Below are 12,478 nucleotides of genomic sequence, written 5' to 3'. Positions count from 1 at the left end.
CAATTTTATATATAAAAATATGATAATTATAAATACGTTTGACATTTTTTCCTTTTTGGGTTTTTTTTAATAATCCTCCCCTCTTTTTTAAAACTAAATTTTAAGTAATCTTCCTATCTCTTTTTCCTAATATCTTGCATTTTTTGGTACATTTCCAAAACAGAAATCCCAAAACACAAATTCAAACTATAAAATTATCAAGAGATTTACAACTGAATCAATCTAGAACATTTGGCTTTTTGTTCTGGCAAATGTAACATTAACCAAATATCTTTATAGAATTGTAAAGACTGAGCTTGTTGCAGATCGTGTCACTGCTCAGGAAGCTCCCTTCCTTGTTTCCTTTTGGGGAAATGAGAGAAGGAAGCCTCTGACTTTTTGGTGAAAACACTGCGAGATAGGCCCACTGCCCTATTTGGGTGTATTCTCAGCTGTGTCCTGTTGTTCATGGTCAGCCTTTTCCAGATACACATCCAAAACACTGCAGCAAGGCAGACTGAAACATGTTGTAATGTTCAGACTGCTCATCTACATCTTTACAACTACTGGTCCAATGCAGTGCTGCTCACAAAACCACTCACAGAGAAATGAGTGTCATCAGAATGAGCCACTTGGGTTTGATACCTACAATTTTGTTTTTATTTTCTATGAGATACATGGATTTACTTTGGATTTGTGGTTTAATAATGTTTTGTTGAAAGGAGCTTCACGCAATATTCTAAGTGTTTACATGATTCAGAGGTTGTATGCACACGGCTCTCATGGAGGTGGCGAAACTGAGCAAGCAGCTAACAGTGCTTAAAACAGAAATGGTGCCAACAGTGGGAACAGTGCTGACAGAGCTAACAGTGTTGACCTGGAGAGAAACCAGAAACTGCTACGCGTCTTCACCACTACTGTTTTGTTATCAGCAGTAACTGCCTTATGAGTGCAGTTAGCCAGTAGGACACACACAGGCACCAAAATGGATGCATGGCCATACTGTCACCATCAGTAACAACCACAACATTTTCACTGGCCTCCCTGCTGTTTTCTTCCATCTACGAAACCTGTTTTCCAGCAGCCTTCAATACTGAACGTGACATACAAGTTAAAAAAAAAAGAAAGGCATGCTTGTCTGCTGCAGAGCCGTGTACACAGCCCTTGTCTATTGGCAATGGTAAAATGGTCTGTAGTCTATTTTTAGCATTTTTTCTAATCTTAAAGAAAACCTGTGTAAACACATTTATTTGGATTAAAGAGGAGTCTGTTTTTAATTTACAGCTCTCCATCCCCTTAGCAGTCAGTCCTGTTCACATAGTTTGAAGTAAGTTAACAGTCTCAATTTTATGCCCAAGAGCCTCTGTGGCAATTTCACTTAAATTAACTGATTCCAAACAGAAATTCTCTACAAGAACATAACATTGTGACAAGGTCCTTTGAGAGAGTAACCAGCAGTTAGCCAATATTCTGTGCGTAACTTACAAACACTTTGGTGAGGGTGAAGCTAGGTAACAAGGTTTTTAGCACAGTCCCATCACTAATACACAGTAAAAAAGATTACACAATACTGGCTACAGGACAGAGGAGTTTCAGAGTACACCATCATGCGCACTTCCTGCCTCTCTGCAGCACAAACAATAGGCTGGTTTGAAAGTCTCAATCTGGCCACGTCAGGTCTGTTGTCCGTTCTAGGAAACCAGACAAGAGGTTAGAGAGTTAAGGGTCATTGTTCCTGAGAGAATAAGAGGGGAAGTGGCCGGTCATAGTTTTAATGGGAGGCTGACGGAGATGTTTTGGTCGCAGCTGGTGGTATCAATTCATCAATTTAATTTGATTGGCTATTACCCAGAAGCTACATGCAGAAAGCACCAATAAAGAGACAATGTGTCTCGCCTGGGAGTTTATTATTATCATAAATAGGTCTGTGGAATATAAACATTAAAAATATCGCACTAAACATCACATCACCCCTATCCTTGCTTCTCTTCCCTGTCTGTTTTAATTGATTTTAAGATTTTACTGATCACTTTTAAAGCGTGTGTGGGTCTAAAAAGACATTTCTGAAAATCTAAAGGAGACCGTGCTTTTGCCATAAGGGCCCCTCGATTTTGGAACGACCTGCCTGAGGAGATAAGGCGCACAGAATCTGCAACATCTTTTAAATCACTTCTTAAAACTCGCTTTTACAGACTTACTTTTATGTGATGTCACCTTTATATGTCTGTTTATTTATATATCCATCTTTTATCTCTCTTTCTCTATTCATTTCACTGCTCTTACTCTATATATCTGTTCTTTATCCCTCTGATGCCGTTTTCATCATCCTTTCATTCTTAATTTAGTTACTTCTATCTACACCTATCTATCTTTGTTTAACTAGTGTTATCCCCACTGATGTGATGTCGTCTTCCTATATTATTTTTTGATCATCTTTTATTGCTTTTATTCTTACATTAAAAAAAAAAAACTTTGTCCATTTCTTACTTAAAGGAATAAAAGCAGTAAAACAGGCAAATCTCAAAAGGCAGTTTACTTGCTTGTTTTTTTTTTTTGTTTGTTTGTTTTTTGATCATTCGTTTTCGTATGTTATTCTTGTCCTTTTGTTTGATTTCTTTAAACCTTTCTCTGTTTGGCATGTTTGCTAACATTCATTTTATTACTCCCAGAGTTCCCGCCTTTGCTTAGTCTGTCAAAGAATTTTGTAAACATTTGTTTTTAAAGGTGCTATATCAATAAAGTTATTATCATTAAACAAAGTATTCATTATTAGTGCCAGTTAGCCACCCCCTCATCTGACTTATTTCATGCAGACACGGAGCTACGCTGCAGCTCTGCACACTCTGTGATTAAATTGTGTGCTTTCACCTTATCCCATATGTCAGCTCAGAAGTGTTTCAGCTGTCAGCAGCACAGTGCCGATGTCAGTGACATCATGCTGCTAATTTACACCCTGTGCGTTCGTGGCTGCTGTAAAACACCGTTATTCCCACAATATAAACTAACATCCATAGTATATCCAGATTTGCCGCAAATGCAAAACCAATTTAAAATAGAGTATCCTATAATAACATTTGCATTGGCGCTCCATTTGTTTAAATGCATTTCATGTTATTGCCCACAGCAAAGTGGCTGTGATTAATGCAGCAATTATTTCCGCCCCTCCCACTATTGATCCAACACGGCATCCATTTTTTTGGAGGGGTGATTGAGAGCTTGGCAAAGACAAGCACACTGGCAGGAAGCCACGGGGGATTGAGTTCAAGCTCATTTCTTCTTTAGACAAAGCAAAGAGACATAACTCTATCTTAAGTCGGCAGATGGAAACAATTTTGGCAAATTGGCAAATAAGCGTCCTGTTTTAAGGAGAGATATAATCCCATCTGTTAACCCAAAGCTTCTTCAGACAGGAGGAGGCACAAAGAGCTGCAAAGCTCACCAGGCACAGGTTCAAATCTCAGCGACTGCATGCATGTGATACTGCAGGGTTGACCTATAACAATGGAGCCTGGTGAGAAATGATAAAAAAAAAAATCTGAATCTGATGCCATGCAATGGTAAACATTTGGAAATCAGAACCGATTTTCTAGAACCATGAAATACTGTAGTGGGTCAGTGGGTTTAAGTGTTCTGCATCACTTTCACTAAAGTCTGGAAATTTCATGGTGTTTGTCAATGTCAGGTGAGATACAGAACAACGTGTCACAAAGTGGAAAGCAAGAGGAAAACTTTTCTTACATTATTGTAAAAAGAAAATTTAAATATAGATAAAGAGACATAAATTACACTCTAGAGCGGCACAACATGTAAAAATAATCATACTGCAATTATTTAGAACAGATGGGTAATTTTCAGAATCAGAATCAGCTTTATTGGCCAAGTATGCTTACACAAACAAGGAATTTGACACCGGTTAGCATTGCTCTCAGTGTACAGGAATTAAATATTAAATATAAAAAATATTTTTTAAAAAAAACAGAAAGTCATAGTTTTAAATTTATCAAACCTTTAACTTTTTTTTACCTTTATCAGAAAATTGCAGCTACTGAGATTTGGATATTGCACTTGGCAGTATTGTAGTTTTGATGATATTTTGATTCATTGTGAAATATTTTATTTAAAAAATTCCATTGGGAGGATTCAATTATAAATTCCAAAGGGCAGCCGTGAGCTTTTTAACCTTTCATTCTAATCCACAGAAGCACCCACCAAACACACAGTGCCCACAGTGACCATTTCACCTTTCAAGCAGCAATTATCAACTGGCCTCAAACACCGAAGGCCTCTAAGCAGTCATCAGCTGCCTTATAAAAGCCCAGACAGCAGAAATGAACAGGATGTAGGCCAAGGTGATGAAAAGGTCCGGCCCTGTCTTTCATCACTTTGTAAAAAAAAAAAAAACTGCAGGAACACCCAATAAGTTTACATATAGACTGAATATTCTTATTTGCAAAGCTTAAAACATTTTTAACATTCATCTTCTTCATGTTAATGTGCACTCAGGTAGTCATTCAGAAAGTGAAATAAATAAAGGAGACACTACAGGTTAAATGAAGGTTAATTAAAGAAGCTTTGTGTTCGACCAGCTGAGGATGACCATTACATAAGAGTCAATGACAGACGTGGGCCCCCCTTCAGTGAGGGGCGGACGGCCCCTTGTAAAGCAGTCATCAGCGTTAAAGTTACTGCGTTGTCCCCGGCTATAAAGTAATTAGCTGTACGGACACCTCCAAGAGTGACACTTCCACATCAGAGGACAGGACAAAAGAGAGACAGGGAGAGAGAGACATATGGCCAAATGGAGACTGTCTCGATCTGTGAGGTCAAAACGGGTTCAACTTCATTTAAGACTGCATATTTTATTTCCACTAAGTGGACACTACGCTGTCTGCAGGACAGAACAAATCAAAAAGACAGAAACTGTCTTTAAATGATCCCACTGGAGACTTTGGAAACGTAGCTACATTCATAACAATGAGTGTCATGTACAACAATCATCCAGGTACCATTAAACAACTCTGAGTATTACACTTCAACCACTCCATTAAAAGGAGTATTTTCACATCATATTTACAATATTTAAGCTATTCTTACAGGTTTGGTGTTCCCTAAAAGCTCATGAGCACAACAGTTTTGGGAAAATTGTTCCAAAGACTGAAATTGTTTCTCAAATTGTGAGTAATTTGATCAAACTTTCACATAATGTCTTTATTTGGATTGTCTTCTCCACGAAATTAAATATCTTTCAAAAACATGGAGAAAAAAAGCAATGAGCAACGTCCCACATATTGCAAGAAGTGAGTAAAAGGTGACGAAAAAATGACCTGAAAATCAGTCTTAAAAAGGGGGTATTATTAGATTATCAAAGAAACATGAAAGAAAAATCTACAATCAACAAATCTATTTATAATAATGTTCATTATATATTTAACATTTTAGCAGTTTTCAAGGCCATTCTCTTGTTTTTTTTCTTCTGATTATTTTGCTTTTGTTATATATTATTATATATTATATACTTTTCTTGTAACTTTTTACTATTTTTTTTTTTGTTAAGCTGCTCAATGCCTTTTCCCTAAGTTTCTGAAAGAAATCAAACCATTTTGCCAAGTTTTTAAAGGGTTAAGACTTAAGTGTTTATGCCGATCTTTGGATTTATTTACTCTGAACTTGACTTATTTGCACCTTGAAAGCTAAAAGTTCAATAAGAGTCTCAAAAGTATCCTATACTAGATTCAGATTTGACAAACTAGGGCACCCAAAATCTGTTAAAAGTCGGCTGTAAACTGTCAATATCAAGTCAACTGCATGAATGGAGAACAGCCACTGCCAAAAAGGTCATAAAATCTATCAAAAAATCCATGGTGTACTTGGAAGTTAAGGTAAGATGACATAAAACAAGCAAAACCACCAGCAGAGTCCTTAACTCAGCCTAAAGGTTTTCGGCTGCAGTTGGACTGACCTCCAGCTGAGAGCGAACCCTCCTGACCACCCACGGCTCAAACACGACATGTTGCAACAGCACTCACCAGCCAGAGGGACATCTCAGAGTTTTCTTTGAAGACACCTGGGGCAGTAATTCCCTTTCACAGATCCACAGCTTTCCCCAACACTCAGCTAGCTTTTGTGGGATTAACGGGACTGTGTTATTGTCCCTCAAAGTTGGACACAGTGACCACAGAGAGCCCCGCAGTCTGGCCCTTATCCTGACATACTTCCTGAGATGCATTGTTAGCAAGGGGAGAGGAAAGACACACACACACACACACACACACACACACACACACACACACGCATGATGGAAAAGTAGTGTCAGGAGATCATAACATGGAAAGTGAAAATACCAGGAGCTGTTGTTTTTTGCCTTTTGAGATTTTTGTTTTTTTGTTCTTTTGCCAAGGTCAGTGCTAAAGTGGTAAAACAGAGCGGACTTGCTTTTTATGACGAATTCTAGCTCTCTGTTGTCAGAACAAAGAAACTTCTATAAATGCTTGATGAGGAGGTGCGGCCTCAATTTTATATTTTCATTTAAAGGTACGTTCTGCAGGTATCGTGAGCTGTTTGTAAGCAGCATCGCCCACGAAAGTGAAGACGGAAGTGAATGCCAAGTGGGCTATAGTTCAGTCCTGCGATTTTGTAGCCATCTTTTGGATGCGTGCTGGTGACGATCTGGCACCTGGCTGTTACTGTTCTGTGACATCCCGACCTCAATCACAGGCTTTGCCGAGGAACGTCCCAATTATCGCAAAATAAGAAGAAAATAAGAAAAAAATCCGGCCGAACAGTCACACACTTCTAGTGGAAACAAAAGAAGTAGTATCACAAATCCGTCAAAGTGTCCAGAGTGCCAGCCCAAGAATTGCAAGAAGTCGTCAGCACTCGCCGATAATTATTAAATGCTGTTTATTAATGCACAGCAGCAGACAGAAAAGGACGCATTTCAGCCCTTTTCTTCAGCGTTACTGCGTCATTGTGGGTGTGACCTTTATCAAACAGAGACCAGAAACCTGGTAGTGATTAATCACCAGATAATACAAATCAACATAATAATCTCATGTAAACTTTGTAAACAAACTCATAATAGATGTAGCAGGATTTAAGGTCAACTTCAATTTCATTTCTTCTTAAATCACATTTAAGAAAAAAGACAATTCTACCTTGTACTTGTACTTTTGCCTTGAATATGAAAATAGGCAACAAGAAATTAAATCTTTGTTCTAAATCCATGAAGACAAGTACAGATTATTGAACCTAATAGCAGGACAAATATGTAAATTCTAAGTCTCTGTCTGCAGCTGCGCATTAATAAGCAGTAGTAAATACTTGTGCTGACAACTACTTTTCACATTTTTGTATTTTTGTCTCTACAATGTTTTTTGTTTTTCTCTGTTTTCCTGCATATTGTACCTTTAAGACCATTGCTGCATTCATGTGATGTCAGAAGGTCGGAGTTTTCCCAGTTGGAAGTCGTTCTTCTGACTTTGTTGACTATGTGCTGTGAGGTGGTAAAGTGGGACCAACATTGAAGCTACAAAGAAGTCTTTTATTTAGCGTTTTTCCCCATCACTAATAAAGGTAGAAAACTTTCAGGCAAATTAATGAATACACTGGAGGTCCCGGCAGCAGAGGTGAAGAGGTCATCTCTTTGCAACAGGTCCCCTAACCAAGTAGCCAAACTCCCAACTTAACACACTTCTCCATAATTTTTTTTTTTTTTTTGGAAAAGACCCTTAATGGAGACCACCTCAAACCTGACAGATTCATTGCAGCTGGTCCATGAGTGAGGAGGGGACTTAAGAAGCAGAGCGTGCAGAGGAACAGAAGTCACATATGACGTTAACATTCTTCCAGTTTACTCTTCTCCTCTGGACACGACTTTTACAAGGTCTGGAAGGAAAAAGGCAATGTTTACTTTGCTGCAGAGACACAGAGGCAGCCTGCTCGCCTCAGAGGAGGGCATATTAGCAAAACACACACACGCACGCACGCACGCACGCACGCACGCACGCACGCACGCACGCACGCACGCACGCACGCACGCACGCACGCACGCACGCACGCACACACACACACACACACACACACACACACACACATTGAAAGAACACTGGTCCAAGAGGCATAATTCAATCCTAACACACATGCTAAGCATTAAATAATGATTTCAAAAATCCATGAGTCATGAAACCATCTGAATTCATGTGTACTCTGTGTTAGGCCAATATCTCAAAGTCCTACCATTTCTGTATATGTATGTTTGTGCTCTATGTATTTACATTCATACACACTAATGGGGGGGAATCACCAGAGAACCCACGATTACAATATTATCATAATACTTAAGTCAAGACACATTATTGCAATTTTAAATGTGTTGCGATCCGCTGAGTATTATAACATATTTTTGCAATACATTGCAATATACTGATTACCCTTGTTTACCTGTTAATTATGTCCCCAAAGGAAACATTTGTCAGTATCTGTTTTATCTATTAACCCTTTAACACCTGTCACTTTTCTTGTTCTGCATTCAGATGCCTTTCATAAGCATTTAAACCTTTGAAACCTGAAAAAAATGGTTTGATTTTATTTGAATACATGGGGTAAATGCAAAGAAAGGCACATGAAACTCCCGAAAAATTGCTTAAATCAATTGTAAAAGGTGACAAGAAGAAAGAAAATGAGCAAAAAAAAATCCCAAAATAATATTTTTTGGGGGATGGGGAAAAACTATATTCAGAAATCTCATATATTTAAAATGATGCCACAGAGGGAAATAGATATTTTTATTGTTATGGATTTTATTATGTTGGTATTTCATTTTTGTTTTTTACTTTCTTTTTTGTTGCTTATTTTTAAGTAATTTTCTTGTTTCTTTGTACTAATTTCTTGCAATTTTTTTGGCCAATTCTGTTTAAGCTGCTCATTGCTTTCTTTCCATGCTTTTGAAAGACTCGAAGCCAATTTGCTCAGGTTTCAAAGGGTTAAGATAAACTTTTAAAGATAAAGTTTCTCACCACTAACATTTTTATCACATCAAAATGTATCTTTTTGGCTGAAAAAAGCGATCTACTGTATCTAGTGGGCTACCCAAAAGTAAATTTGTATTTGTAATATTAACAAGTTTTATAGGAAAAACTAAATAATTAAAATAAAATAAATCAATTATTGGGGTCTGTGTATCAAAACAATTTTGCCCAATAAAATATCACAATACTATGCTGTATCGATTTTTCCCCTACCCCTAGTATTTATACAGTATGTCTGTGTGCATTTTATTTTCACAAAGACACAAAGTGTTTGACATAAACTTAATAACCTCAAGACAAATAAAAGAATCCTGTTGTTAACTGTTACAAGTGAGCTGAGAATGTGTCTCTGTCCATGCATGTGTAGGTAAACACTGTGAAGCCCTGAGCCCAAACCATACAGGGTTCATTCTTCCTGAAGCCCCTCCAAACCCCCCCTCAGCTAGATCAAAGTGTGGGCTGTGTGCTTTGGTTTTAACATGGGGGGGTTTTACTTTCTGGCCCCGATTGTTATCGCTCCTCAGAGTGTTAAGCCTCCGTGAGGCCCCGGTGAACGCTGCTGCCAAAGGAGTGTCTGAAATATCTGTGCATTGTGTGAGCGCTCCTCCCTGCCATGTGTGCCGGGGAGAAAGGCAAAAAGGCACGGCTTTAAATTGGAAGCGCATGTTGCATGACCTCACACTTGTCATTTGTGATTAAACCACATGAACATCACATTACAGCAAGTCGTTTCTCGACTACAGATAACTGCTGCAGGCTTACTGCGCCAACAAATCACACCACTGTCTGCCCCCTGCTGGCCTCTGTCCTCCACAAACACCAAATGTTACAATCACTTAGCAGCGACCAAACTATACGGCTTCCTCTTAGTGGTCACAGTTCATACACATTTTAACCGATAAATTCCCATGATATTTCCATGACTTTAGGGCAATTTTTCAAGACCATACATTCTCTGAAATGACAATCCATTTTCTTCTTTTTTTTTTTTTTAGATTATTTTTTTTTTGGGGAGGGGGGTGGGGGGGTGCCTCTTTTTTATAAGACAGCTTTAGTGTTACAGGTGGAGACAGGAGATGACATGCAGTAAAGTGCCAAACCCGAACCTGTGCCAAGGACGTCTCTGTAACATGAGGCGTCCGCTCTACCAACTCAGCTACTGGGCGCCCCTTATCTTTTTTTTTTTTTTTTTTTTTACTATCATAGCTTTTTAAAAATATTATATAATTTAAAGAATATATAAATTCAGAAACAGGATATGAACTTAATGTTTGAATATTACTTAGGGACTTAGGGACAAATAACTTTTTTAAGTACTGGGGAAGAACCTATGTTTTTTATTTTGGATTTAGAGGAGGGGAATGCAATTTTTCTAATGGCTGTTTCTGTATTAATTTTACTGTCATTTTTAAAGAAAACATGACTCCCATACCCGCAGGCTCACAGCTTTTTAAAGGCTATGATTAGACATGTTTTTTGGTGATTTTTAAAGAAATGTTTTATTTATTTATTTATTTTTAAAAGATAATTAATTTTTTTAATTAATAATAAGGTGATTTTAAGGATGTAAAAAATGCTTTTTCCATCCTTTCAAAGAAAAGAATCACAATTTATCATAGCCTGGAATTGTAAAAACAGATATTATTGTTGGATTTTCACATTTCTGAAGGTCCTTGACATATTATGTGTTATTATACAGGTTTGTGGGAAAAAAAATCCATTACCTTCTCAAAACTCTTAGGGTATCTTAACTTTTCCAAAACTTTCCCAGGAATGGAAATATTGGATGGAGATATTTGCAAATTCAATGATCTCTCCAAGTTTTTCATGACCATACGAACTCGAAAAGTGGTGGAAATCTAATAGATAACTGATAACCATGCAAGCTGTTTTTAGGCTGACGTTACTGGCAAGGCTGCAAACATGACAGCGGTGCATCAGACAAACCCTGTGGACCTCTTCTCTATAACCAATGTACTCAGGTCAGAGGTCAGAGGTCAATAATTTCTTAGAGGATTTCCAAGAAATGTAGCAGCGTCATTAGCAGATTAGAGCATCCTTTCGGAGTGCATGCACACAACCCACAAGTGCAAGAAATGATGAAGTATGTGGAAAATGCTGGCGAAATATCAAGGATGATAGGCAAAATTATAATCCCTCAAGATGTATGGTTTATGTCTTTAGTGATGACTGCTAAGACCAACTGAGTCTGGCAAAACATGGACGAGTGCAAAAACAACTTTGCAAAATTGCATGAAAGCTCAATTCATCAACTTTTTGTGATTTCTCTGTCATTTTTTTTATTTTTTGAGGGACGAAAAATCTCCATGCACCATTGCTTTTCGCCTTTGATCCTAGTTTGAGTTTCATTGGCAACAAATGAAACAAAGCCGCTCATAATATCTCCACTGACACATCCTGCATCACCTCCTGGAGAATCCTTGAGCTCCCAGACCATCTGCAGTCCTGTATCTTCCCAAAGGTCTACTCTCAGTTGGCCAAACACTTCCATAGTAAAGAATCCTGGGAAGCATCCTCGGGCCCATTTGACAAAAGCAATTTATGTGCATTGTTTACATGCATATGGCAATAGTGGCAATATCATGTTTCATAAGCGGCTCTAGCTCTAAAACCACAGAAAAATCATAGAGGACTCTCACACGCTCCTGCATGAATCACAAGTATGAAAATGATCTTGGGTTACAATACACAGCTTGCATGTTGCAAGTTTAGTTAAACTGACCCCTGATCAGATGCATGAAGCCACCCCAGCCTTCAAGTTCAGCTCTGTGTTTATCTCTACAGTTCAGTTAGACATTAAAGTAAAAAAATTAGTCATTCATAGCAGTCATAGTTAAGCAGTCAGGGTCCTTTTGAGGAAACTCCCAAAGAAAGTGAGCTGCAATGATGATTCTGGGATTTGGATTAATGGTTAAGATTAAAGTAAGATGTAACGGAGTAATCTTAAAGATTTCCACCTTAATAAATGTCAAGTCACTATTGTTCAATGAGGTGACACAATGGTGACTGAAGCTTTGGCCCACAGAAAAGGTATTGCAATATTAACATATTTTTTCAGCATTATGACTAATGTTTTGATTGATAGTTTGTGGGGGAAAAATGCTGTATTAAGTTACTGCTAATGCAAGCCAAACATTTTCTACTGCTGCAGCTTCACATGAAAAGCCTTTGACAGGGGAAAAATTAAGTTAACTTTTATTATGATGTAATCACTGTAAATGCAAAGTGATTTTTAGTGAGCTTCGCTTTATGGATATATAAAAAGGACTGGATGCACTATTGGAGAAGTGATCCCTTGCATTCCTATGAAAATTGCTCAGTATTACATGAAGTAAAAAAGCTTGATTTTCACAGTATGAAATGAACTGGATCTTTCGCATCATTGAGCAGTCGCACTAGAGACTTTCGGTGGCCGAGCAGCTAACTACGGGTTTAGCCCTCCGCTATCCTGA

At 38.0% G+C, this 12,478-nt stretch overlaps 1 protein-coding gene across 1 annotated transcript in view; it reads right to left on the bottom strand.

Moving 5' to 3' along the window:
* The window catches only part of tns1b (tensin 1b), a 188,047-nt gene extending 181,916 nt beyond the window's left edge, over positions 1–6,131 (bottom strand). The window contains exon 1 of the mRNA XM_042494936.1: positions 6,006–6,131. Within this exon, the coding sequence (XP_042350870.1) occupies positions 6,006–6,020 (15 nt within the window). The 5' untranslated portion in view covers positions 6,021–6,131. The remainder of the gene's footprint in view (positions 1–6,005) is intronic.
* Between the last annotated feature and the right edge of the window lie 6,347 nt (positions 6,132–12,478).

The sequence above is a fragment of the Plectropomus leopardus genome, chromosome 10, assembly GCF_008729295.1.
Source record: "Plectropomus leopardus isolate mb chromosome 10, YSFRI_Pleo_2.0, whole genome shotgun sequence".
Taxonomy (NCBI): Eukaryota; Metazoa; Chordata; class Actinopteri; order Perciformes; family Serranidae; genus Plectropomus; species Plectropomus leopardus.
This window is presented reverse-complemented; position numbering and strand designations above follow the sequence as displayed.